Genomic DNA, 26,740 nt, shown 5'->3' with positions numbered 1-26,740 from the left:
CCCTTTCAGCCCTGGCCTGGGGGTGTTGGGGGGCGGCCCTCGGGGGAAGCGCTAGCGCTTCCCCCGACTGCCAGTCCCTGGACGTAATGGTTACGTCCATGGCGCCACACGGGCGCTGCCATGGACGTAACCATTACGTCCGTGGCGGGGAAGGGGTTAAACGAGGAGAGAGGTATAATCTCATCTAAGCTGTTTTCTATCCATTTATTAACAGAATGCGAAAAGGCAGTTATATTATTCGTGTTTATGCTCCCTGGTCTGTTTTTCTCCAGTGCGGAGACAAAATCTACGGATTTTAACCTATGCCATTTCCTCCGACGAGGGGGTACCCCCCTGTGTGGGGTCTTGTAGTGCGTAAGGTGTAATTCCATTTCTACAAGAAAATGATCTGACCAAACAAGCGGGGAAGATAGTAAAAATTTTAAATTAGGATTATTAGAGAAAGCCAGGTCAAGAGGTATGGCCCTTAACATGGGTGGGGCCCTGAATAAGTTGATTTAGATCACATGCATTCATCTCTGCTATCAACCTCTTGGAAGATGCAGTATCTATATTTTCTATATGGAGGTTGAAGTCACCCAGCACTAAAAAATTAGATTTCGTGTATGTTATTTGTGAAATGTGTTCTGCTAGTGACATTATAAAATCTCCCATAGGACCAGGTGGACGGTAGAGCAGTATCCCGAGAGTGTATAATGAGGGTTTACATTGATCGCAAACGACATGCTTTCGCAGCCTTTAATTAGGGTAGGGGCACACTCGATCTTACATGTGTCTCTGAGGATGACTGCAATGCCTCCTCCTCTGCTAGGTCTGTCCACTCTACTAATCTTATATCCAGAGGGGAGGGCCATGACAATATCTGGTAAGGAGCTTTCTTCCAGCCAAGTTTCAGTTAGAAACAAGGCCAGGGGTTCAGTTTGTTCTATCAGGAGGTGGATGTCCCTAGCATGCGCTCCTAGTGAGCGACAGTTAACTAGACATATAGGAAATCTAACATAATTCTTCACTTGTTGGTAGTTTGTAGGTGCTTTATGTAACCAGGCACAACTGGGGCATTTAAAGTTAGCCTTATCTGGGTCTAGACTGTTATAGCATAGGACTGAGGAGTTTTTATTAAGAAGAAGTAGTTCTTCACTTGAATAAGTAATACCTATCCCTCCGGTTAGGTCTCGGGCATAATTTCTGGGCTCTTGGCTCGTTCTGGCGCGGACGGGCGCAGACGGGCTTGCCTTTGGCACGCCTTTGGCGCGCCATTGGCGCGCTCGCTGCGCGCCGCGCTCCTGTTGTGGCTAATGTAGCCCTCCAGCACTGAAAGCTGGAGCGCTAACCCCCCAAAATGGCAGCCGAAAAACGGAGCAAACTACTAATAAAAGCGCGCGTCTCGTTTCTAGAGCACACCAGTGCCAAGTGCAGTTTTAAAAAAGACAAACTTCAGATTCACTTTTAACAATTTTTAAAACTTTAAGACTAAATTAAGTTAAGACAGTAAATTCGCCGTATAACATAAGAGGGAGAGGCACAGGGGACCTCTGCCTATGGCTAGGTGTTGCGGATCTGGGGCAGTACTGGAGTCCTTTGTGAAGGTTTCTTCTGCACAGGACCGCTGTCCTCAGCAGTTCTTATTCCTCTGCTGGGCAGACAGTCCACTGGGGCTTTGTAGAGGTTGCTAGTCCTGCAGGATGCATCGCCCTTTTGCAGCAGGAGTCTTGATGCTGCAGGCAGTCAGGGAGGGCTGGGGCCAAGTCAGTTGTTGTCTGCAGTCTTCACTGCTGGGGTTGGCTTAGCAGTCCTTCTTGATTCTTGAGGTCGCCAGGAATCTGGTGAGTAAGATTCAGGGGTCCCCCTAAATACTAGATTTTCATGAATTACGATATACTAGATTAAATACTATTTAATTCATCTCTCCAGTATACTTCACAGATAATTCAAAATCAAATAAACCAAGTAATATAAATTTCTAGCAAGAAATGACCACATTAGAGAATATAAAAAACACATTTAAAGACCATCCAGACTATACAATAAAACGGAGTACAGTGAAAATACCTGGCACAGTTACCTATGGGTTGCCATCCCTAGTCAAAGGTGAACATTTTCGAATTCATAGTGCTCTGTTAGAGCCATGAATCTACAACTTCTAAATAAAGTTCAGTACAAGTGGCCTCAATCCTGGGAACCACAGCTACTAAATTTCAAATGAATTGAATTAAAGAATATTGTTAGGAATACTGTATGTAAAGATGAGTAATTGGATGTGAAAATGAAAATTATTGAACAAGTATATAAGACAGCTACCTCGTCTCCAATTACACATATAGCCAACACCAGTGAATTGAAGGATCTCGTATAAGGACAGTTGCTCCCCAGCCAACGTGACAAGACATATTGACAGCCGATTTCTCCTTTCTGTAAGGTCAAAAAACACATAAGACGTACAATTACCAAGATAAACCCTCTTATATACATAGACACACTGCTACAGTTGTAACTTGCAAAATTAGTCAATTAAGAATATAAATGTACACTAAGCTCCTCATCAAGGTTCAGACCATTGGGCATCAAAGTCTAGAGAGCAGTAATTAATTCAGTTTCTCTTTATCTCAATCGGGCAACCCGATTTCCATCTGTGAGATTGGTACTGATTTGTTCAATACCATAGAATACCAATTTAGTACAATCTTTATAATGGTATTTCTCAAAATGTCTTGCTTCCGGGTATCTCTGATCACCACGTTCAATGGCTCACATATGCTCTAAGACACGCTTTTTAACTGCACATACCGTATTCCCCACATAGTGCAAGAAGCATGGACATTCAAAAACATAGATTAAAAATTCAATGCTGAAGTTCAAAAATTGCTTTATAGAACGTTTATGTCTTCCAGTAGTCTTGTATTCTTTTTTCATGCAGCTAAATGTGCATGCTTTGCAGCACCCACAGGGAACACATCCTTGTAGTCCACATTTTACGGTGATATCACTGTGTACCAAAGCATCATGCAGTGATTTCACTTTACGGTACGTGATGCTCGGCTTGACCTCCACTCTATTCCCAACAACATTGTCATTCCTGAGAATACCCCAGTGTTTGGTTATGATCTAACTTACTGCCCCAGCTTTGTTATTGTACTTTAAGATCATTCTCACTGTGGAATTATCTTTGGATATCTTAGTTTTAGAAAACATTTTTAGTTACAGCATCCACCTTCCTACAGGTTTCTTGCATCTTCCTGCAATAATGTCTTGATGTTTTAGTTGAAATTCAACAAGGCAAAGTGGAAATTTGGCTATTTAGAAAACCCACTGCAGGTAATAGTCTATTGCATGCTATGAGTGGACATCCCAGAAAATTGAAGTGGAGTAAACCCTATGGTGAACTTCTTAGAGCAAAGAGGTACTGTAGCACTGAGAATGTGTTTAAAGCTGAAAAAGAGATCATGATATACACATTTAGAGACAGAGGCTAAAGCTATCCCAATTGGGTGTTGCAGGAAAGCCTGTAGGAAGGAAAAAAATTACTATGTATTGTCCAAGAAGCAGCCCCCAGAAGGGTTCAGGGCCCATACTGTTGGAACCAAGGCTGCTACCACTGCCTTGACACGCTCAGTTCCTGTACCAACCTGGGTTTCCCTCCAAACAGTCAAGAAGAACTACTGTCTGGACAGTCAGTCATATTTGCCGACGGGCATTCCGCCTGCTTGGTCTTACAGGACTTTTTGGTTTGAGCTAATTCACAGACCCGCCTCAAAATAGGTATTGCTGTGGAATCGGATTGAAAGGTGAGGAATTTGTGGTTAGAATTCTGTCTCACAAGAACAAGTTACTCACCTTTGGTAACACTTTTACTGGTAGATACTTATCTAACCACAGATTCCTCACCCACCCTCCCATCTCCCCTGTACTGTGAATTGAACTCTGTCCATTAAAAAAATCTGCAAATCATTCCCAAAGTGAAATGGTGTCAGTGAGAAGCCACACACCACCACCTGATGGCCCGCAGACCTACTGCTCGAAAGTTTCAGATAGATTCTGATGCAGGGAAAGTATTCAAAAGTTGAGGAATCTGTGGTTAGATAGGGTATCTACTAGAAAATGTGCTACAGAAGGTAGGTAACTTGTTCATCTATCGCAGTTCTATTATAATGCTATAAATATCTGAATTTTGTCCTTCATCTGTAGTAGTAGTAAAAAAAAAAAGTGAAATCGCTTTATAGATTTGCTTTATTTATCCTTCTGATGTTAAAGCATACCAATGTAATTCTGCCAAAGAGTGAGGTACGTTGTTATAGGATGGCAATTATGTGCTGTGTTCTTCATTATGACTGAATGTGAGGGAAATAAAATAAGAAGTACTGTGAAAGTAAGCATGATAAGCTATTAGAAATATCCTTTTTAATTTACACCACATACATATTTATAATAGCCCTCAAATTACAGTTTCTGTAGTCTTTTTAACAGTTAAATAGATACATAATGGTACACTGTCTAGGACAAATCTAAAAATGTCAAAATAAAGTATCATGTTATAAGTTTCTATTTATTTAAAACACATTATTATTTTTTATTTGCAACAGTGTGCAAAAGTTTGGCAACCGAAGCAAAATGTAAGAATCTTTTTTTCCTGTTCCAGCTGGCCAAGAATGTAGGAAACAATAGTTTTAATGAAATTATGGAAGCAGAATTGCCCACTCCCTCCCCAAAACCCAATCCTGCAAGTGATATGTAAGTATTTTCGGTGGCATGCAAAAATCGGTACTGTATTCATTATCAGTCTTGGGTATCTGACTGTAATCAGAAGCTGTAGTATATATGTAATTTCTAACTCCTAAGTTTCTTTTTTCTAATTCAGACTCCTTAAGATTTTGTGTCAGTTAGGTTATTAGTTTCATCCTGAAATAAGTTGATCCTATGCTATAGTGCTAAGTTTGAATATGTTTGTCATGTTTAAATATTGGACGTGGATCTTGCACTACATGCAGTTGATATTTTTGGTTGTTCTTTAGGTAGAAATTAGCAAGGGGAACATTGATTATTAAATGCCATTATTTCCCTATATTTGCAGGTACTTCCTTTTTCACCATGACACAAACACCTAACCCTTTGAAACTACTAGTTTGATAGAGACATTTAGTTGCAGATACCTTACTTTAGAATTTCCCCAGGTGTCAGTCAGGATCTGGAGATTTTTCTCGAGCAGTACTCAAGTGCGCTGTTGGGTGGCGTCAATCTGAACCATTGTTGGTGTCGTCCACGCAGGATATGACATTGCGGTTCCTATGCAGGCGCCACCCTGGTGCGCTGATGTCTGTTCTTTTCTCTCAGCTCCAGCCAGCGCTGATCCAAAGAAAGAGCTACCTCTCAATCTCAGTCCAGAGGAAGGTTCAGGGATCGGTCATGGAGCCCCCCCAAGTCCACCCCCCACCATCCTGTTGTTGTCCCACTCCAAGTTCTAAGGACAATCAGGTAAGTTGAGGCAAAGAAGAAGTCGAAGAATAGCAAGTGTTCTTTGACTTCAACCCATCCGTCTGCCGATGAGATGAGGAAAAAGGAGCAGTGTCGCTGTAAGCCTCAGTCTGCAGAGCCTGCATTTGGGTAGCTCTGTGCCTCCAGAGTTTCTGGGAATTGTAGTGACCCCTGCCCAGCTCAGAGAGTTTTATTAGGCCAAACGCCTCACTTTTGGGCAATGTAACTCCGCTGGTGTTCCATTTGGCCCCTGGGGTCAGAAGGTGCCCCATTGGTTTCCGCTGCAGCAGCTTCGGCCTCTGCTCTGGGAGCATCCATGGATCAGTGCTTGGCTTTGAAACGGTGCCTGTCGTACCCTCTCGTCCTTCCCTGATGACGGTTTTAATGGCAATGCTCCTGGCGCTGCCCATGCCCCTGAATGATGTGAACCCCATTCTCATTGCCGACTCCGACATGGAGCCAGATCAGCGTCACGAGACTCCAGCGCCGTCCGGGGCCTTGCCCCTATGTCGAATCTTGACTCTTTTTCTTTTGGGTTGTTGCACAGTGAGGAATAGGAGGGTGGTTTACTGGACCAGCTCCAAGACACTATGGACTTGCGAATGGACCTGGGTGAAGCCAGTGGTCTGGATACTTCCCTAGACACTGGCATGCTTTCTCCCCCTACTGTGGTTAAGGAGAATTGAGCGTCCTACTCAGTAATGGTGCAAAGAGCAGCCCAAGGTCCTGGGCCTTGACCTGCCTTAGGTGTCAGTCGGAACTAACCCCCTGAGAGAGGTGTTCAGCTCGGGGCTTCATCATTTGAACCCTCATTGCCCTTTAATGAAGCCTTCACTGATGTCCTGCTGGGTACCTGGTCCCAACCCAGCACAGGGGCTCTTGTGAAGAGGACTATTGCCCGCTGCCGTCTCCCTGTACCGGGCGACCCAGGTTTCCTAATGCAACACCCCACCCCTGAGAGCTTGCCTGTACAAGCCAGATTGTAGGTTCCTGTGAAGTCCAGTTGCGGTTCCAGTGGCCTGAAGTCGAAGTAAACATTGAAGAGGATTCCTCCTAGAATCTTGCATGTCGAATCTAAGGACCCACCCAAGAGGGAGACCGTATATAGCCTTAAAAAGGGGATTGGTCACCTAGCAGGGTGACCACCTAGGAGGAGGGGGCTGTGGTGTCACTTGCCTGACCTAGCCACTCAGATGCTCCCATGGGCCTCTGCCCACTTTGAAATCAACATGGCAGAATAAAGTGGCCACCTGGAGGAGCTCTGAGCACCATCCCTGGGGTGGTGATGGACAGGGGAGTGGTAACTCCCCTTTCCATTGTCCAGTTTCGCACTAGAGCACGGACTGGAGGTCCCTGAACTGATGCAGACTGGTTTATGCAAGGAGGGCACCAAATGTGTCCTTTAAAGCATACCAGTGGCTTGGGGGAGGCTACCCCTCCCAAGCCATGTAACACCTATTTCCAAAGGGAGAGAGTGTTGCCTCCCTCTCCCAAAGGAAGTCCTTTCTTCTGCCTTCCTGGGCTTAAGCTGTTCAAGAAGCAGGAGGGCAGAAACCCATCTGTTAGATGGGAGCAGCATGGGGCTGCCCGGGAAAACCCTGCAAACTGGTAGAAGCAAAGCTGGGGGGGGGTGTCCACTAAGAAGCCCCCAAAGTGCCTGGAATCGTACAACCAATACTGGCAACAGTATTGGGGTATGGTTCTGACATGTTTGATACCAAACATGCCTATGTTCTGAATTACTACTTTGTAGCTGGACATAGGTAGTGACCTATGTCCCGTACACGGCCAAAATGGCTTCCCCCACTCACGAAGTCCAGGAAAATAGAGCTGGAGTTTGTGGGGGCACCTCTGCTTATGCAGGGGTGCCCTCACACACAGCTACTTGCACCCTGCCCTCTGGGCGAGGAGGGTCTGCAATAGGGGTGACTTACAGTGATCTGGTGAAGTGACCTGTAGTGAAAAGTGTGCATGTAGCCTTTCATGCAGGTTGCAATAGCAGACCTGCAGACACAATTTGCATGCGCTCCCATGGGTGGCATAATACATGCTGCAGCCAATGGGGAACCCCTGGTGTCCCAATACCCCGGGTACCTAGGTACCATATACTAGGGACTTATTTAGAGACACCAGTATGCCAATCAATTATGGGGTGTACAAAGTTAGGGACAACCAAATCCAAAAGGAGAGAGCACAGTTACTGGGACTCTAGTTAGCAGGTTCCCAGTAAACAGTCAAAGCATACTGACAGAAGGCAAAAAGTGGGGTTAACCATGCCAAAAAAGATGGTACTTAACTACAGACCCTTTGCCAGGAGGCTCTGCACCGCTGGACATGGCTGGAACAACAGGGCATTTCCCTGTTGGTTCAACATCTGGCGGGCTCTCTGAATGTCAGAGCGAACTCAGCCGTCAATGCTTAGTCAATCACGAATGGCGTCTCCATCCAGAGGTGGCTCAAGGTCTTTTTCAGCAGTGGGGCGAGCCTTGGTTAAATCTGTTCGCCTCTGCAGATAATGCGCAATGTCAGCAGTGTTGTGGGTTATTGTTTCCAAGGCAGCAATTGCTCTGCAACACTTTTCCTCTCGAGTGGATCTCAGGCCTCCTGTACGCCTTTCTGCCCATACCTCTTCTGCCAGAGTTCTCAAGAAGAACAAGAATGACCGGGCCGAAGTAATCCTTGTGGCTGTGGACTAGGCACGAAGGATCTGGTATCCCAAGCTGTTGAGCGTGGCCATCAATCCTCTAATCAGACAGCGCCTTAGGGAGGATCTTTTGTTGCAGCAGCAGGGAAGTGTTCTACACCTGAACCTGTCCAGTTTCCGCCTTCTTGCATGGAAATTAAGCAGCAACAGTTGACAGCTTTTGACTTTGTAACGTAATCTTGGCAGCCAGGCATCCCTCCTCCAAAACGGTATACGCCTGTCATTGGAAGACATTTTTGGCATGGTGCACAGACAAGTCTGTCGACCCCCTTTCTGCCTCGCTCTCTGAGGTCCTGTTGTTTATCATTTCCTTGGGCCAACAGGGCTCTGCTATGGGCACTTTCATAGGTTATTTGTCTGCATTCTCTGCTTTCTTACAATTGCCTGATCAACCCTCTTTGTTTATATCTCCTATTGTTAATAGGTTCCTTAAAGGCCTTATTCATATGTTCCTCAACCCCTCTCGCCCCCCCGCCAACCCCCGCCCTTTGAGGCGTTTCCTGAAGGTCAACAGGTCCTGGGTCTGTCGTAGGTGGACGGGGAGGGTGTTCCAGGTCTTGGCGGTGAGGTGGGAGAACGATCTGCCACCGGCTGAAGTTCGGTGGATGCAAGGGACGGTGGCGAGGGCGAGGTTGGCGAAGTGGAGTTGACGGTTGGTAGTGTAGAAGGTGAGTTGTTCATTGAGGTAAGCAGGGCCGGCGTTGTGGAGTGCTTTGTGGGCGTGGGTGAGGAGCTTGAAGGTGATCCTCTTGTTGACAGGGAGCCAGTGGAGATCTCTCAGGTGGGCTGAGATGTGGTTGCGTCGTGGGATGTCGCGGATGAGGCGTGCTGAGGCGTTCTGTATACGTTGCAGTCTTTTCTGGAGCTTGGCTGTGGTTCCAGCATAGAGAGTGTTGCCGTAGTCCAGTCTTATGCTGACGAGGGCCTGGGTGACTGTCCTTCTGGTTTCGGTGGGGATACACCTGAAGATCTTGCGGAGCATGCAGAGGGTGTTGAAGTAGGAAGATGAGACCGCGTTGACTTGCTGGGTCATGGTGAGCGATGAGTCCAGGATGAATCGCATTGGCTAAGAAGCAACCCCCTGAGGGCTTGCATGCTCATTATACCAGAGCTAAAGCTGTGACCACTGTGTTAGCACGTGGAGTTCCATTTCTTGACATCTGTCAGGCAGCAACGTGGGCATCTCTGCACACGTTTATCAAACACTCCTGCCTGGACAGTCCGGTCCGTAGGGACGGGCACTATACCTGTTCAGTCCTGCAGGACTTTCTAGTATGATCTTTGTAGGGAAATGCCTCCCTTGGCATGGTTAGCCCTTAACATTTGCCTTTTGTTGATGCTAGTTATGATTGAAAGTGTGCTGGGATCCTGCTAACCAGGCCCCAGCACGTGTTCTTTCCCTAAACTGTACCTTTGTTCCCACAGTTGGCACAGCCCTGGCACACAGATAAGTCCCTTGTAACTGGTACCCCTGGTACCAAGGCTCCTGTGGCCAGGGAAGGTCTCTAAGGGCTGCAGCATGTATTATGCCATCCTGGGGACCCCTCACTCAGTACAGCACAGCTTTTGTGTGCTGGTGGGGGGAAACTGACTAAGTCGACATGGCACTCCCCTTGGGGTGCCATGCCCACATCCCACTGCCTGTGGCATAGGTAAGTCACCCCTCTAGCAGACCTCACAGCCCTAAGGCAGGGTGCACTATACCACAGTTGAGAGCATAAGTGCATGAGCACTTTGCCCCTACAGTGCCTATGCAAAACCTTAGACATTGTAAGTGCAGGGTAGCCATAAAGAGTATATGGTCTAGAAGTTTGTAAAACCAACTCCACAGTTTCATAATGACTACACTGAAATCTGGGGAGTTTGGTATAAAACTTCTCAGCACAATAAATGCACACTGATGCCAGTGTGGGATTTATTGACAAACGCACACAGATGGCATCTTAGAGATGCCCCCTGTATATCAGTCCAATTCCTAGTGTTAGGCGGTACAGCCCCCCAGGGCATCCCAGGTAGTAGAGATGCCCCCCCTCCAGCCACTGCCCCCACTTTTGGCGGCAAGTCCGAAGAAGATAATGAGAAAAACAAGGAGGAGTCACCCACCAGCCAGGACAGCCCCTAAGGTATCCTGAGCTGAGGTGACAGCTACCTTAAAAAATCCTCCATCTTGGTTTTGGAGGATTCCCCCAATAGGAATAGGGATGTGCCCCCTCCCCTGAGGGAGGAGTCACAATGAGGGTGAAGCCACCCTCCAGGACAGTAGCCGTTGGCTACTGCTCCCCAGACCAAAACACACCCCTAAATTGAGTATTTATGGGCGACCTTGAACCCAGGAAATAAGATTCCTGCAACAAGAAGAAGGACTGCTGACCTGAAAGCCCCGCAGAGACGACGTAGACAACAACTGACTTGGCCTCAGCCCTACCGGCCTGTCTCTAGACTGAAAGAACTTGCACAGTGATGCATCCAGCAGGACCAGCGACCTCTGAGAACTCCGAGGTGTGACCTGCACCTAAAGGACCAAGAACCTCCTGAGGACAGCGGTTCTGTCCAGAAACAATAACAAAGCAAGAAACTTTAAAGAGACTCTAACTTCCTGCCAGAAGTGTGTGTCTTCACACTTTGCACCCGACACCCCCGGCTCGAGTTTGGAGAAACCAACACTGCAGAGAGGGCTCCCAGGCAACTCCAATGACGTGGACACCCTGAGTCGACTTCCCCGCACCCCCACAGCGACGCCTGCAGAGGGGATCCAGAGCCTCCCCCTGACCGGGACTGCCTGGTAACAAAGGAACCCGACTCCTGGACCAAGCACTGCACCCGCAGCCCACAGGACCGAGAGGAACCACCTACCAGTGCAGAAGTGACCAGCAGGCGGCCCTCATCCTATCCCAGTCAGTGGCTGGCCCGAGAAGCCCCCCTGTGCCCTGCCTACATCGCTAGAGTGACCCCCGGGTTCCTCCATTGTTTTCAATACAAAACCCGACGCCTACTTTGCACACTGCACCTGGCCGCCCCTGTGCCACTGAGGATATGTTTTGTGTACTTGTGTATGTGTGTCCCCCAGTGCTCTCCAAAACCCCCCCTGATCTGTTCCCTGAGGACGCAGGTACTTAACAGTTTGCGGACTGGAACTGGAGTACCCCTGTTCTCCATAGGTGCCTATGTGTTTTGGGCCCTCCTTTGACCTCTGCACCTGACGGGCCCTGTGTTGCTGGTGCAGTGGCTTTGGGGTCGCCTTGATCCCCTAACGGTGGGCTGCCTATGCCCAGGAGACTGAACTTGTAAGTGCTTTACTTAACTGAAAAACTAACCAATACTTACCTCCCCAAGGAACTGTCGATTTTTGCAGTGTCCACTTTTGAAGTAGCTTATTGCCATTTTTACCAAAACTGTGTGTGCTACTGTTTTAAATCAAAGTTCTATTCTTACCTGTGTGAAGTACCTTACAATTTATGTACTCAACTCAAATTTGAATCTTGTGGTTATAAACATAAATTAAGAAAATATATTTTTCTATATAAAAACCTATTGGCCTGGAGTTAAGTCTTTGAGTGTGTGTTCTCATTTATTGCTTGTGTGTGTACAACAAATGCTTAACACTACCCTCTGATAAGCCTACTGCTCGACCACACTACCACAAAATAGAGCATTAGTATTATCTAATTTTGCCACTATCAACCTCTAAGGCGAACCCTTGGACTCTGTGCACACTATCTCTCACTTTGCGATAGTATTTACAGACCCAACTTTCTACAATTTTGGTTCGCAGACCCACCTCAAGGGATGGTATTGCTTGGGCATCTATTCTAAGGTAAGGAGTCTGCAACTAGCTCTGTATCAGATGGACAAGTTACTTACCTTTGGTAATTCTTTATTTGACAGAGACAATATCTAGTTGCAGATTCCCTACCGATCCACCCATCCTTCCCTCTCTGCAAACTCATTTTTAGGGACAGTATAGGAAAGCACCCTTTTTCGCATGGTTAGCCCCCACTTTTTGATTGGTATCTGATGTGGTTTTGAATGAAAGTGCACTGGGTCCCTGCTAACCAGGTCCCCAGTGCCAGAACTCTTCCCCAAAACTGCACAGTTGTTCTCCACAATTGGCACACTCTTTAGCATTATATGTAACTCCTTAGTAAATTGATACCTAGGGCCTAGCATACTAAGGAAGGTTCCTGAGGGCTGCTGCACCAGTTGTGCCACCCCCAGGGACCCCTCACTAAACCGACACAGGGATGTCCTTGCGGACTGCATGTGTTGATGCAGCTAAAATTGAAAACACAACCTGTCACACACCCCTGTGTACTAGGTCCTCGATCACTGCATGTGCCAGGTGTAAGTCACCCCTAAGGCAGGGTGCATCAGGACACATGTGAAGGCATACAGGGAGTGCAGAATTATTAGGCAAATGAGTATTTTGACCACATCATCCTCTTTATGCATGTTGTCTTACTCCAAGCTGTATAGGCTCGAAAGCCTACTACCAATTAAGCATATTAGGTGATGTGCATCTCTGTAATGAGAAGGGGTGTGGTCTAATGACATCAACACCCTATATCAGGTGTGCATAATTATTAGGCAACTTCCTTTCCTTTGGCAAAATGGGTCAAAAGAAGGACTTGACAGGCTCAGAAAAGTAAAAAATAGTGAGATATCTTGCAGAGGGATGCAGCACTCTTAAAATTGCAAAGCTTCTGAAGCGTGATCATCGAACAATCAAGCGTTTCATTCAAAATAGTCAACAGGGTCGCAAGAAGCGTGTGGAAAAACCAAGGCGCAAAATAACTGCCCATGAACTGAGAAAAGTCAAGCGTGCAGCTGCCACGATGCCACTTGCCACCAGTTTGGCCATATTTCAGAGCTGCAACATCACTGGAGTGCCCAAAAGCACAAGGTGTGCAATACTCAGAGACATGGCCAAGGTAAGAAAGGCTGAAAGACGACCACCACTGAACAAGACACACAAGCTGAAACGTCAAGACTGGGCCAAGAAATATCTCAAGACTGATTTTTCTAAGGTTTTATGGACTGATGAAATGAGAGTGAGTCTTGATGGGCCAGATGGATGGGCCCGTGGCTGGATTGGTAAAGGGCAGAGAGCTCCAGTCCGACTCAGATGCCAGCAAGGTGGAGGTGGAGTACTGGTTTGGGCTGGTATCATCAAAGATGAGCTTGTGGGGCCTTTTCGGGTTGAGGATGGAGTCAAGCTCAACTCCCAGTCCTACTGCCAGTTCCTGGAAGACACCTTCTTCAAGCAGTGGTACAGGAAGAAGTCTGCATCCTTCAAGAAAAACATGATTTTCATGCAGGACAATGCTCCATCACACGCGTCCAAGTACTCCACAGCGTGGCTGGCAAGAAAGGGTATAAAAGAAGGAAATCTAATGACATGGCCTCCTTGTTCACCTGATCTGAACCCCATTGAGAACCTGTGGTCCATCATCAAATGTGAGATTTACAAGGAGGGAAAACAGTACACCTCTCTGAACAGTGTCTGGGAGGCTGTGGTTGCTGCTGCACGCAATGTTGATGGTGAACAGATCAAAACACTGACAGAATCCATGGATGGCAGGCTTTTGAGTGTCCTTGCAAAGAAAGGTGGCTATATTGGTCACTGATTTGTTTTTGTTTTGTTTTTGAATGTCAGAAATGTATATTTGTGAATGTTGAGATGTTATATTGGTTTCACTGGTAATAATAAATAATTGAAATGGGTATATATTTGTTTTTTGTTAAGTTGCCTAATAATTATGCACAGTAATAGTCACCTGCACACACAGATATCCCCCTAACATAGCTAAAACTAAAAACAAACTAAAAACTACTTCCAAAAATATTCAGCTTTGATATTAATGAGTTTTTTGGGTTCATTGAGAACATGGTTGTTGTTCAATAATAAAATTAATCCTCAAAAATACAACTTGCCTAATAATTCTGCACTCCCTGTATATGCGTGAGCAGATATGCCCCTGCTACGTCTCTGTTTATTCTTAGACCTAGTAAGTGAACAGGGAAGCCAATTTAAAAACATTTGACGGACAATGGTCACTACGAGTTTCCGAGCTACATAATGGCTTCTCAGATTAATAAACCATCACTGATTCCAGTGAGGAATTTATTAATAAATGCACCAAGAGGGTGCCTTAGGGGTGCTCCCTGAAAACCTACCAGCTACTAGTGTGTTGACTGACTGGTCCTGACCAGTTTAGCCACCTTAAACACGTTTCTGGTACCAACACCGCTGACCTGTCTGCACTCGTCAACTGACCCTGAACCTCGTCCTGCAGCTGATCCTCCAAAAACCTGGGAGGTCTTCCTGCTTTCGAAACAGACTTGCGTCTCCTGTGAGCAGTGGACATGCTCTCCAACCATCTCCAAAGAAAGGACTCTCCAGCCTTCGGAACCACAAAGATCTGGTGCCTGAAGTTACCACTACACCCACCGTCACCGACCCGAGTGGGAGTGGAGCTCCAGTGCCAGCAACGTCGCCCAGCTGTCCAGAGTCCAAGTTCATTACAGTTTCACTCATCCTCAACACCCTCTCCCGCAGCTACTACAGTGAGAAAACCTGACACCTAAAGCAACCACTGTACCCATCACAGTGAAGTGGACCCCTGGTGTCAACGTCGTCCCTCTGCTCTCCTGAGCTACAGTCCACTGTGGTTTCACCCCTCCTGGACCCAATGATGACAACTGCAGCCTCAGACCACAGGACCTCCCTACTGTGTGTGCTCCAGGACAAGGAAACCCGACGCCTAAAGACACCCCTGCATCTTTCGCCCATGCCGAAGAGGAACAGAGGTGCACCAAGCCCCACGAACCCTCAGTTAGTGAGGTACCTTCTGGTTGCCCCTGACTGGCCCACCAGCCGGAGCCTGCAGCCTAAATCCACGGAGACCATTGTCCATTGAAATACATTGGGCCCCAATGCGTACTCCATCTTAATACCCGGCCATTTCAGTGCTGCCCGGAGTGACCTTTTGGTGTGGTCCTGACCTTTGCCCAGTACTCGCCTTAAGTCGACAAGATTGGTCCTATGAGTCATCAGTAAGTGCTTGTTTGCTGGTTGTGTTTTCCTCCCATAAGTTAACATTGAACTCTGAAACTGCTCTGTCGATTTTTGTGAACTAAAAAGTATTTATGCTTGAAAACGTACTTATCTTATAACTAAGTTCTTGGCTTTGTTCTTATAACCATGTTTTTCTAAATTGGTCTTGGATTTATTCTTTGAGTGTCCCTCTCATGTATTGCCTATGTGAGTATAACAGCAATAGCCTCTGATAAGCCTAACTGCTCAACCACACTACCACAAAATAGAACATTAATTCTATCTACTTTTGTCTCTGCAAACCAATTGGGGATCCACTGCATGGTGTACTTCTTTTTAGTGCACCATATAGAGAGCCAGGTTCCTAGGAACAATCACTCTGTTAGTTTTGACACATTGGTGGTCTGTGTTCTTAATGGCTCTGCAAAAGAAACTGATGTCAGCGTGCCGGAGTGGTTCCTGTTTAGGAACCACAACGTCCTATTCGGCGCAGACAGCGACTGATGTGAAGCTGTTTGACACCACCTAACAGTGTGCAGAGGTACTGTTCAAGAAAAATATCTGGATCCGGACTGATGCCTGGGGAAATGCTAAAGTAAGGAATCTTCAACTAGATATTGTCTCTACCAGATAAGGCGTTACCAAAAGTAAGTAACTTTTCCTTTTAGGCCCTGCATGACGTATGGTGTTAAAGAATTATGATTGTGTTTTTATTGTCCGTTCCCCAACGATTTTGCACAGTATTATTTTTTTTGCTTGTAATTTTTTGACCAAGTGCCTTCAAGACATTTAGAGGTGATAGGTGGTTGGTTTCATTCTTTAACTAAGCCAGAAAAAGTTTTGAATAGGCCACTTCAGGTTATAACTAGATGAAAGTTTCAGAACTAACTTGAGCTGCTTCTTTGTATGTCACGTAGTTCCCATCTTAGATGTTTCAACCATTGATGAGCAAAAACTTGCCAACACCTAACTCTATTCCTTCCAAATGTTCCTATTGTACCAGTTTTCACTACATTGGCCACAGTGCAACCTGCATCAGTTTTTATTGTCAACTGTCTTCATATTCAACAAGACCCTCATTGACGACCTCCGAGTCAATGAACACATCATCTTTGTTGGCAACCAAAAACCAATTTTTAAAGAACATTGCACGAAGTGCAATGACCATAACACCAATGTAGTCATTTACTGACATTTTAAGCGCACTTAGTTTCTTTTCCATGGTTATTCACTCTGTTGTCAGTGATCACTTTCATGGAAAAAGCATACAAGCATAGAATGAAAGTTCTATCTTGAACCTGTATGTGTCCTCTTCGTGTTCGCTTCCTCCAAATAAAAGAGGTGAAAAATTTGACAGTCAAGAAGAAGATAAGTGTCTTCTTTTGAGCTTGCATCCATTCCACCTTTGCCAGTGCGTTCAGCCTTGAACATGTTCATTTTTAAAGGTGCAAATTCCAGCAAGCATTTGTTTTGTTGCATGGCAAGCTGGGTAACTACTATAGGAGGGTCCCTGGCCAACATTTCAAGTTGACCATGCTTCTGTCTCAGCAACAACGGCACTTTCTGACACCAGTTATTATAGTTCTTCCATCAACCCAAGCAGTGCTAGCCTCACAGGCATCGACACCTGTAGAAACACCTGTGTCTCTGTTGGTTAACTTGTAACATTTCTCTTATTTTTGAGCAAGTCACCACATTGAAAAAATGTTATCCTGTATTTTCCATGGTGATGAAATGTGGAATGGGTATTTAAATTGGAGTTGTTCAACCATTCGAATTAACTACCGAAGGATCAGTCAATTTTACTTGCAACTTGGGTGTGTTGCTTGTAAGTGTGTTTTTTCTTTGCCTGAACATTTGTATGGAACACTGAAACACTGCAGTATTTTTGGGGCAATTTTTAAACCTCAGGTGGCACTCCGACTAATGTGGTTGGTGTAAGAAGTGACAATATTGTTCTCCCCTTCACTACTTTGTAAACTTTTGAAAAGTTAGTAATTAGTGACTGAGGATCTGCATAAGCAGGCCCATGACACATTTGTGGTAGTATATCTTGTAATCTTTGGTTACCTCTGAGTGAGTCGCCGCTTTTAAAACCCTTTGTCTAGTATTTTCACTGTGTGATTAAATGTGTTTATAAATTGGGTTACTTGGAGCACTTTAATTGACTTCAGAGAATCGTGCATTTCTGACCAGTGCAGTTTGTGTATGCCGATTGTGTGTGTTTGTTTAAGCCAAGCTTTTTATACAAACACTGAAAGTCTGCACAGTATTTTTTTGGAACAATCTTTTAATTTCAAGGGTTGCTCTGACATTCGTAATGGATGCAAGAAGTGATCATATTGCTCTCCACCACTCTACTCTGTAAGCTGCAATCCGAATAGAGTATTAGCTACTTAGATTTGTTATGTACTGGGGAACTACACAAGCAGAATCGCATGCCTGAGCACTGGGCGCAGCAAAGGTTAGCCCATCTGCCCTCAGCCAAATTAACAACCAAGCAGCACATATTTTCTACACCGCACAACAACTTAAATGCCTGCATCAAGTGAGTCACATATGTCTTCACAGACTGAAAAATAATTTAGCTAACAATCCCATCCACTGTGCTTATTTAAATGCATGCTCTCGAGTAAAGCACACATTTGAAAAATCTTAGCAAATGGCAATTTTCAAGGTTGTATTTGCTGAAAAATGGTTCACAGCCCATTTGGCCCCAGATATGCTAGTGGCTGTTCCTGAGGGATTTTACATGATCAATATTAATAGAACTTCTGAAAAAAAGGTGGTGGTTTGCAGCTATTAAAGATACAACATTTCCAAACTTCAGTACTTGAGTTGGAGCCTATCAAAGAAACAGATAATCTTTTTTCAGACCAGAGCAACATAAGAGTTCATTTAACACATGATACTCCCAATTATATGCCAAATTTCCCTAAGTACTTCTGTTACCTGGCCTACTTCCTCTTTATTAGCCGCTCACACCTGATCTTAATTAAGGATTTTTCAGTAGTGGGGCAAAGAGAGTAAGGTGAGAGCATAGGATAATAGATTTCTGATGCAACTTAAATCTAAGCTAGCTTAATTATACACTTGTCCAACCTGCCACGTGATTTATTGCTTTCCTTAAACTTGCAAAAAGAAAGCTGTGTCGTTTAGAAAGTGGCACTGGACTACCAAGATTTGAGGGTGAAATTTCAGTATGATCTCTCTGACTTACAAACAGATTTCTAACACTAAAACAGCGAACTGGAACCACAAATCTTTCATAACATCCACCAGCACAGTGTTGTTTGTCATATCTCGCTTCTTTACTGGTAGTGACATGCAAAATTGCATTACAAAGCACCTGTCCTTATGTTCCTTGACTACAATTGGATGCTAACCCAGAGACGTTGAGATTTCTCAACTTTATTACGTCTCATCCAAAGCTTTCAAGCATCAAGCCATGTGAGACCTACAGGACATTTGTCTTTGACTAACCCTCCTCCCTCTTGCCTTGATGTCTGGGCAAGGAGAATAACTGTGTTCTGCGTGCGCTGCCTTAATTTGCACCTGAAGACATTGAGAGACGTAGTTGAAGCTGGTTTTAACTTTATTAAAATATTTTTTGTAAACACATGAGGTTAGACAAGATCTCATACTTGATAGAGGTAGCAATCTCATCAGCACAAGGAAAGGTCTCATTGCAGCAAAAAAGTGGAAATGATAGGAGCATCACCATTAAGCCTCTTCAGAGCTGATGTCAGTTTTGAATCTTACCCAACAGATGAGGTGTTGAGCTGCTGGTGCATCTGCACAACAAATTAAAGCTTTTACGGATGCTCTGTTGAAGTTTGTTTTGCCTCATCTGGCACTGGCATACCTTTGTTGGCACAGAAAGAATTTGTAACGTCTATGCCTGAAACATTCAGTGATCACAGTCTAAACTTCGTACACCTCAGAGGGATCACACATCAGTAGTTTTGAGGCCATAATTGCTGTTGGCACCTGTTGCAAATCAAATTGTTCACAGCTTGTGTGCATCAGAGGTTTTTTCCTTTCACTGAGATCCTAACTGGTAAGCAGTCAGATGAGAAGATATTACATTTTAACAAGATATTGATAAATCAGGGAAAGGAGCCATGGTGGAATCCCTAGTCTGCCTCTCCACTGCTCACATCATCTTCTAATAAGCATCGCATCACCTTTTGGCCCACCTTATCTTCCAGGTGACTCAACACCTGAGAGTCTTATTTTTCATGCTTTTATCAGTAAGTTTAAGCAGAATACCATCCCAACTTATCATACTGGTAAAGAGTATATATAAAACTGGATGGGCTGTTGAAAATTGTTTTCATTGGAAAGCTTTGCTTTTCACTGATGCAACATTCTTACTTGTTGTACACATGAATGCTGTGGGAGTTAGGACAGTTCTTTTTGCAATGTTATATGTATTTTCAGAGAATTATTGCAGGATGTGATAAATGCATCCCAAAGCAGTGGGTCACTCTGTTGACTCATTCAAGTTACTGTGTTGACACAACGGAGGTGCACAACAGGATTCTTCTTAGATGTTCTAGTTGAGCTATATGATACACCCTTCAGTAGCTAATGTTAGTTTAGAGAAAGTGTTGATTCTCCGGTATTGGATCTTGCATAGATTCACATACTTGAATCATTCTCTCTCATTGAAGTGGGAGTCCACTGTGCACATAGAAAAGCAGTAAATATTAAGCATAGCCTGAGAAGTCCACAAAGCATTCACTTTAGTAACATATCCCTATCATTTAAAAGAGACCAAAACTTCAACCAACAAAGTTGCAGCACCCTCTAGAACACTCCCCTCAGAGGCTTCTGTCTCTCAGATTTTCTACTGCACATTAAGTGAGGGAGCCTCTCCTCAGCTCTGCTCAATTCAGCTTATTCCCAGTATACAGAGAGTTATTTCTATCTAGTTTATACTTCTAATTACCATCTGCCGTACATCTGACTTTGCAATGTCAGAGCAAGCTAAAAAAGTTATTTTTAGACCATGTGGGATCATGTGGGACCTGTGGCAGGAAAATACTTAATTCAGAAGAGCAACACAAGGATTGCATTTACTGCCTCTATCCATCCCACAAAGTGAAGGACTGTAATTGCTTTTTCTTCCAAAACCTTAAAGGATAGAGAGGGGAGGCTTCTACTATGGCTTCAAAAACCTAAGGCTAGGAAGGACCCTGTTTATAATAAAATGACAGTGAGGATTCTTCCTCATCCTCCATGGAAGTTCATAAAAGGGAGAGGTCAGACGTTCGTTCACCTCCTGAGCCTACCAGAAAATCTACTAAAAAGACCCACCATGGATCTCACAAGGAGCGAAGTCCTTCAGAGAAAACCTCATAGGGAACATAGTTCATCAGAAGCATAAAGAACATGCTTGTTTGTTTTTCTTTTAAAGCCTGAGAAATCAAGGTCTCCGCTTCCTACACCTCCACCTCAAATTTCCCACAAATTCAAACAAATATTTTGAGTACCGTCAAAGAAGAAATGGTCAATGAGTCCACTGTTGACCCAAAAATTGTCTATTATGCAATAGATGATGAGGATGACTACTTCAGCGACTACGATGCTGACCATGATGACTGTAACAACTGTGATTGTAATCGAGTCAATGACTGCTACCTCAACATCTTGTTGATGGGCAAACTAGTCTCTGCCTCATCCACAACGACTCCACTCCATCGATGGTGAGACCAAACTCAACGCGAGTGCCGGTGAAACTGTAATTCAGGACCTCAACAACATCGATGAAACAAAAATCTCAGAAAAGACAAAAAGAGAGGGAAAACAACATACCTAATACCAGAATATACACCCCCAAGCAAAGTCTAAATCTTACCACTCAGTCATCTCCTGGACGAGGACTACTCAGAGGATGATGGTCCTTTTGGGTTCGCACGTAGTCCTTCAGAACTGAATTTAAAATACCAGCAGGAGGATGATGAAGAGAAAGCCGTTACTATGGCCAACAATACTATTTCTCTCAACAAGAGTGTTTGCATTACCAAGAACAGTATCAGGAGGATGTGGTATGCATACCAGGGGAATTGGTCTCAGACTTAAAAATGAGGCTGTCAGATTATCATAAACGTTTTTTGCTGATAACCACTTCACCCAGACAGGTGACTGTGCCTCTGAAAACTCCCCTGGTCAACGCTCCACTTCACAAACCCCACTAAATATACCGACAACCACCTCCACAAGACATATGCCACAGTTTGCAACAATACCTCTGCATGATACCTCGTCTTCAGATACAACAGTTAAGAGGGGGAACTTCAAGATGTCAACACTGAAAGGAATGATTACGTCTTTTAAACACAACCATCCCCAACACCACCACCCATGAATTCTCCCCCTGAAGACATAGGTGGTTTTCATAATCTCCTGGAGAGAGCAGCAAAGAGTTTGATCTTCCCATGACAAGGCAAACTCTTTGCTTCTTATATGACATTAAGGGACCCTTCTGCAGGAGCGTCAAGGCTACTACCATAGTGGATTACATCTGGGAAGAAGGACTAAAGACCATGAAGAACCCAGCCACAGTAGCTGCAGTATTGTCACGCTTGAACAAAAAATATAAAGTCCCATAAGATTGTCCTGTCTGCCTCATTGGGCATCCCAAAACTGGACACTGTAAACTTCCAAGTGGCACAGCACCGTTTTCTAAGAGCTCCTCTGTGCCAACACCCCCATAATAAGGAAGGATAGATGCATGGAAAACATAGGGAAATATTTTTTTCAATGTCAGCATTGACAAATGTGTTCAGACATCGCACCATATCTTGAATGTCTTCCAGATGATGTCAAAGCAGAGGCTAAGAAAATATTACAGGAAGGAGAGCTTACCTCCTCCGAAATCATCCACTGTGCCATGGACATTGTGTCCACAGGTTTCTGACAACTGGCAGTCTCCGCAATCCTAGGTAGGCAAGGTTGGTTGAAGGCCACTTCCTTCAAACTGGAGGTACGAAGTAAGATTCTGGACCTTCCGTATGACAATGAAGCCCTCTTTCAGAAGCACACTGATGACACCCTCCAAACCATAAAAACGGGCACTGATACAGCCAAGTCACTGGGTACCTTACAGGCCTTTGTGGGCCACGAGGTAGAGGGCAGTTCTCCTACAGAGGAAGTTACCAACAGTGCAGGTACCCATCATACCAATCTGGCTCACAACAGTTTTGTCTGTTATGCCAGCAGAGACAGCCTCCTCAGACAGCCTTCACAAGGCAAGCCTATAGAGGTAAACTTGGTAAGCAAAGACACAGGAAGTTGTCAGTGATGAACTGCAGGCACCAGCTACATAAACATCCCCTCGAACATGCCTTGAAGGCAAAATATCCATTCGTCTTGTCAAAAGGGAAAAAATTACAACAGACAAGTGGATATTTGATCTAACTCAATTAATCCACACACTATAATTCTTGCAAAAACTCCCTCCAGTACCGCCAACCCCCTAAGAAATCCCCTCCAAAACATCTGCTTCTTCTCTGGTTAGAAGCCCAGACCATGCTCAGTAAAAGTGGCCATTGAACGAGTCCCTGGAAACCAGAAGGGAAAGTTTTTTTTGTTTTATTCCTGTTTCTTCTTCATCTGAAAGAAGTCAAGGGAATGGAGACTGTCCTAGATCTGAGAAACCTAAGAAAACAGACATTTTGCATGGTTATGCTTCAAGACACCTTGCAGCTTCTAAACCAAGGAGATTATATTACAACATTGTATCTTCAAGACACATATTTTCACGTCCCAATACATCCACAACATTGCAAATATTTTTAATTTATATTAGCTGGTAGCCATTATCAGTTCAAGGTTCTCCCATTTGGCCTTAAATCCGCTCCTGTCATTATCAGAAAGTGCCTGCCACCAGTAACGGCATTTTTAAGACAGGAAAACACCACGTTTTTCTGTATCTGTATCTCAACGACTGGCAGGTCAAGGCACCTTCCCATCATTTTGCACAACGGTCAGCCAATGCCTGCTTACACCTTTTCAGCAAATTGGGCCTTATGCTGAATCCGCAAAAGTCATCCCTTCAGCCATCCAAGAGGATAACGTTGTTTGCGGGCTACACTGGACACAGTGCTGAACAAAGCATACCCATCTCCAGAAAGGACAAAATTACTGCACCTAGCCTGACAAGTGGAGAAAATCACTTTCTGTTGCCCTCTTCAAATCCCTGCTAGGGATGACAATTTATTGCATTCCCTTGGTACCATTTTGCCAACTTTGAATGTGACAGCTGCAAAAGGAACTGTAGAGGCAATGGATCCAAACACAAGGCACTTTCGACAATATAGTTTGTGTCAGCCAGGAGATGCGCTAAGCTCTGTCCTGGTGGATTCGAGAGGCAAATCTCTCTGCAGGCCTAAAAATCTTACCACAAGTTTCCTGGTTGGGCATCACCACAGATGCTTCTTTAGAGGGTTGGGGAGCTCATCTGCATGATTTGTAAGTCAGTGGCAAATAGGAACCTTCCAGTTTGTCTCTTCACATCAACTTACTAGAACTCATGGAAGTACACCAAGCCTTATAAGTCTTCCTACAAAGGATACAAAACTATTTAGTACTCTTCCGCACAAATAACACCATGACCATGAACTATATCAACAACCAAGGTGCCACAAGCTCTCATCCATTGTCTCAACCGGTGCAAAGAATTGGGAAGTGGTAGAAATGTCACCAGGTCAACTTGAAAGCAGAACATGTGCCAGTGAAGCAAACTGTCATAGCATAGACTCTGAGCGGAATGAGAAGTACTTTCCACAAATGAGAAATAAATCAAGTAGTCCTGAAGGGAATTTTCTATCCATGGGGATACTGAATCAGGACCTGTTCGCAAACTCCCAGAGCCAGAAATGCTGCTTCTACGCAAGCTGGCACCTAGACCCAGGTTTGTGGGGAATGTGTTTTCGATCACATGGTCTGGGATCTTTGCCTACACTTTTCCTCCAACTCCTTTCCTTGCAAGGATTCTCATGAAGATGAAGTCAGAACCCTGCAGGATTATCCTCATTGTTCAGAGGTGGCCACAGCAACATTGGTTCATGGACCTACTTCCCAATTTCAGAGAGACAGCACATCCAAATGCAACCACTTCTGTCTCTACTGACTATGAGCCAAGGCCAAGTACTTCATCCAGATCTGAAATCCTCATACTTGTCAGCTTGGCGCCTGAATTCAATGTATTTGTGCATCTAAACATCTCAGGAGAATACAAGGATATTTTATCCAGGGCCCATGCAGCTAGTACAAACAAGACTTCAAGTCTTCAATTGAAATGGTTTTGCATCTGGTGTCAATGGTCCAACGTTCACCCAATATCATCTACACTGGATGAAATCCTCCCTTTTTTTACTGCATCTGGCACATTCAGGTCTTGCTCATGCTTCCATCAAAAACTTCTCTTAGCAGCCAACTCCCGCTTCAGGAGGCCAGTGGCATTACCATTGTTGAGCTCTAGCAGACTCATCAAACAATTTCTCAAAGGTCTGTTTAGGGCCTTTATACCAATACAGTGTCCACCCCCTCTCTGGCAGCTCAACACTGTGCTTTCTCAGTTAATGAAGATCCCATTTGAGCCTCTACAAAAAGCGGACATCACATTTCTGTCTTGGAAAGTGACTCACCACGTGGCACTGACATCAGCAAGATGGGTTGGTGAAAGACAGGCTTTCACCATTCAAGAACCTTTCCTTCAGTTCATAACTGATGGAGTGATTCTGAGAACTAATCCAAAATTCATTCCAAAAGTGCCATCGGACTTCAACTTAAAGGAACCAATAGTTCTTAAGACTTTTTTTCCCAGATCCCAAGACTGCAGCAGAAAGGACATTGCATTCCTTGGACGTCATGAGATGTCTAAAATTTAAGCTTGACAACACTTCTGCGAGTCCAATCAGTTGTTAGTAGCTTACAGTGTGCTCCTAGGGAGGGTTATCCACCTCTCTAAACAGCACATACCAGATGGATAACTAATGCATTGCAGTTTTGTCATCAAACGGCCGGCACACCACTACAAACAAATGTGCATTCTCATTCAACCATAGATATATCGCGTTCGACAGCAGTGTGTCTATCCAGGATATCTGCAGAGAAGCAACCTGTAAAAATAGACACACCTATTCACAGAATTACTGCTTTGATTCCACAGTTCACAGTGGTGTGGCAGTGGGCCAGGCAGTATTACGGCATCTTTACCAGTGGAGGCGAGCCATTGTAGCAAGTGGTACCTACAATCCTCTAATGTATTTTGCACATTTTACTTTGTTTATATATGTATAAATGTATACATATGCATACAAATGTATTCCGATGTCCATACTAAAATTGTGCCATTCAGCCGCTGTTTAATCTGATTCAAGCATGTGAATCTATGAAAGATTCGATACTGGAAAAGAAAATAATTTACTTACCTGTAACTGTAGTTCTGCAGTATTGGTATCTTTCATAGATTCACATGCGACCTACCGTCCTCTTACCTGTTCTTTAGTACTAATACATATTCACTCTTGTGTTCTGAAAATCTGAGAGACTATAGCCTCTGAGGGGAGTGTTCTACAGGGTGCTGCAACCTGAGTTGTTGAAGTTTGGTTTCTTTTAAATGATAGTGATAGGTTAATAAAGTGAAAGCTTTTAGCATTATACTGCTTTTCTAATTTTATAGTCGGGCTCCCAATTTGACGACAGAGAATGATTCAAGCATGTGAAACTATGAAAGATACCAATACTGGAGAACTACAGTTACAAGTAAGTAACTTACTTCCTTCTTCACTATAAGGACTTCAGCAAACCAGACTGTAGGAAAGTAATTCTTTTTGTTATGGTTACCCCCATTTTTTGCCTAGTTATCAGTGTGTTTAGACTGTTTTCACTGGGATCCTGCTATGTTCTCAATTTGATTGCTTTGTTACCATTTACACCCCACAATTGGCACACTAGTGTACCCCTGTAATTCCCTAGTATATGGTAACTTAGGTACTCAAGGCATTGGTACCCCAGGGGTCTCCCATGGGTTGCAGCAGGTATTATGCCACCCATGGAAGCCTATGCAAACTATGTCTGCGATTGCAGCCTGCATGAGAAGGTGCATGCACCTTTTCACTGCTGGTCACTGCAAATCACCTCTATGGTAGAGGGCAGGGTGCAGGTTCCGGTGTGTGAGGGCACCTCCGCATGTGAAGAGGTGCCCCTGCGAACTCCAGTTCCAATGCACTGGACTTCGTAAGTGCTTGTTAGTGGTCCTCCATCCGCAACCCAGCGACCTACGTGGGACATAATCTGCAAGACCCCATGGACCTTTCTGCACTTCCTGGGCTCCACAGCTGATCTTCATCTTCCCTGGTCGACCCGGATCCTCATCCACAGCTCCTGCCCCTCCTGAACACTCCTGTGTGGACTGGACTCTGTCGTCTTCTGGAATCCACCATTGAGTTCCACTGGACTGGTCCTGGTCTTGCATTCTTCCTTCTCCAAGTCCCCTTGTTAGT

The 26,740-nt window shown here is 44.7% G+C and overlaps 1 protein-coding gene across 6 annotated transcripts in view; it reads left to right on the top strand.

Moving 5' to 3' along the window:
* Positions 1-26,740, top strand: part of ASAP1 (ArfGAP with SH3 domain, ankyrin repeat and PH domain 1) — a 1,537,410-nt gene that overhangs the window by 999,026 nt on the left and 511,644 nt on the right. For all 6 annotated transcript variants that reach the window (XM_069220757.1, XM_069220758.1, XM_069220756.1 and 3 more), the window contains one exon: positions 4,634-4,725. In XM_069220757.1, coding sequence (XP_069076858.1) covers positions 4,634-4,725 — 92 coding nt within the window. The remainder of the gene's footprint in view (positions 1-4,633; positions 4,726-26,740) is intronic.

This window comes from Pleurodeles waltl, chromosome 2_2, assembly GCF_031143425.1.
Source record: "Pleurodeles waltl isolate 20211129_DDA chromosome 2_2, aPleWal1.hap1.20221129, whole genome shotgun sequence".
NCBI lineage: Eukaryota > Metazoa > Chordata > Amphibia > Caudata > Salamandridae > Pleurodeles > Pleurodeles waltl.
The sequence above is the reverse complement of the archived record's forward strand: the minus strand, read 5'-3'. Positions and strand labels throughout refer to the sequence as shown.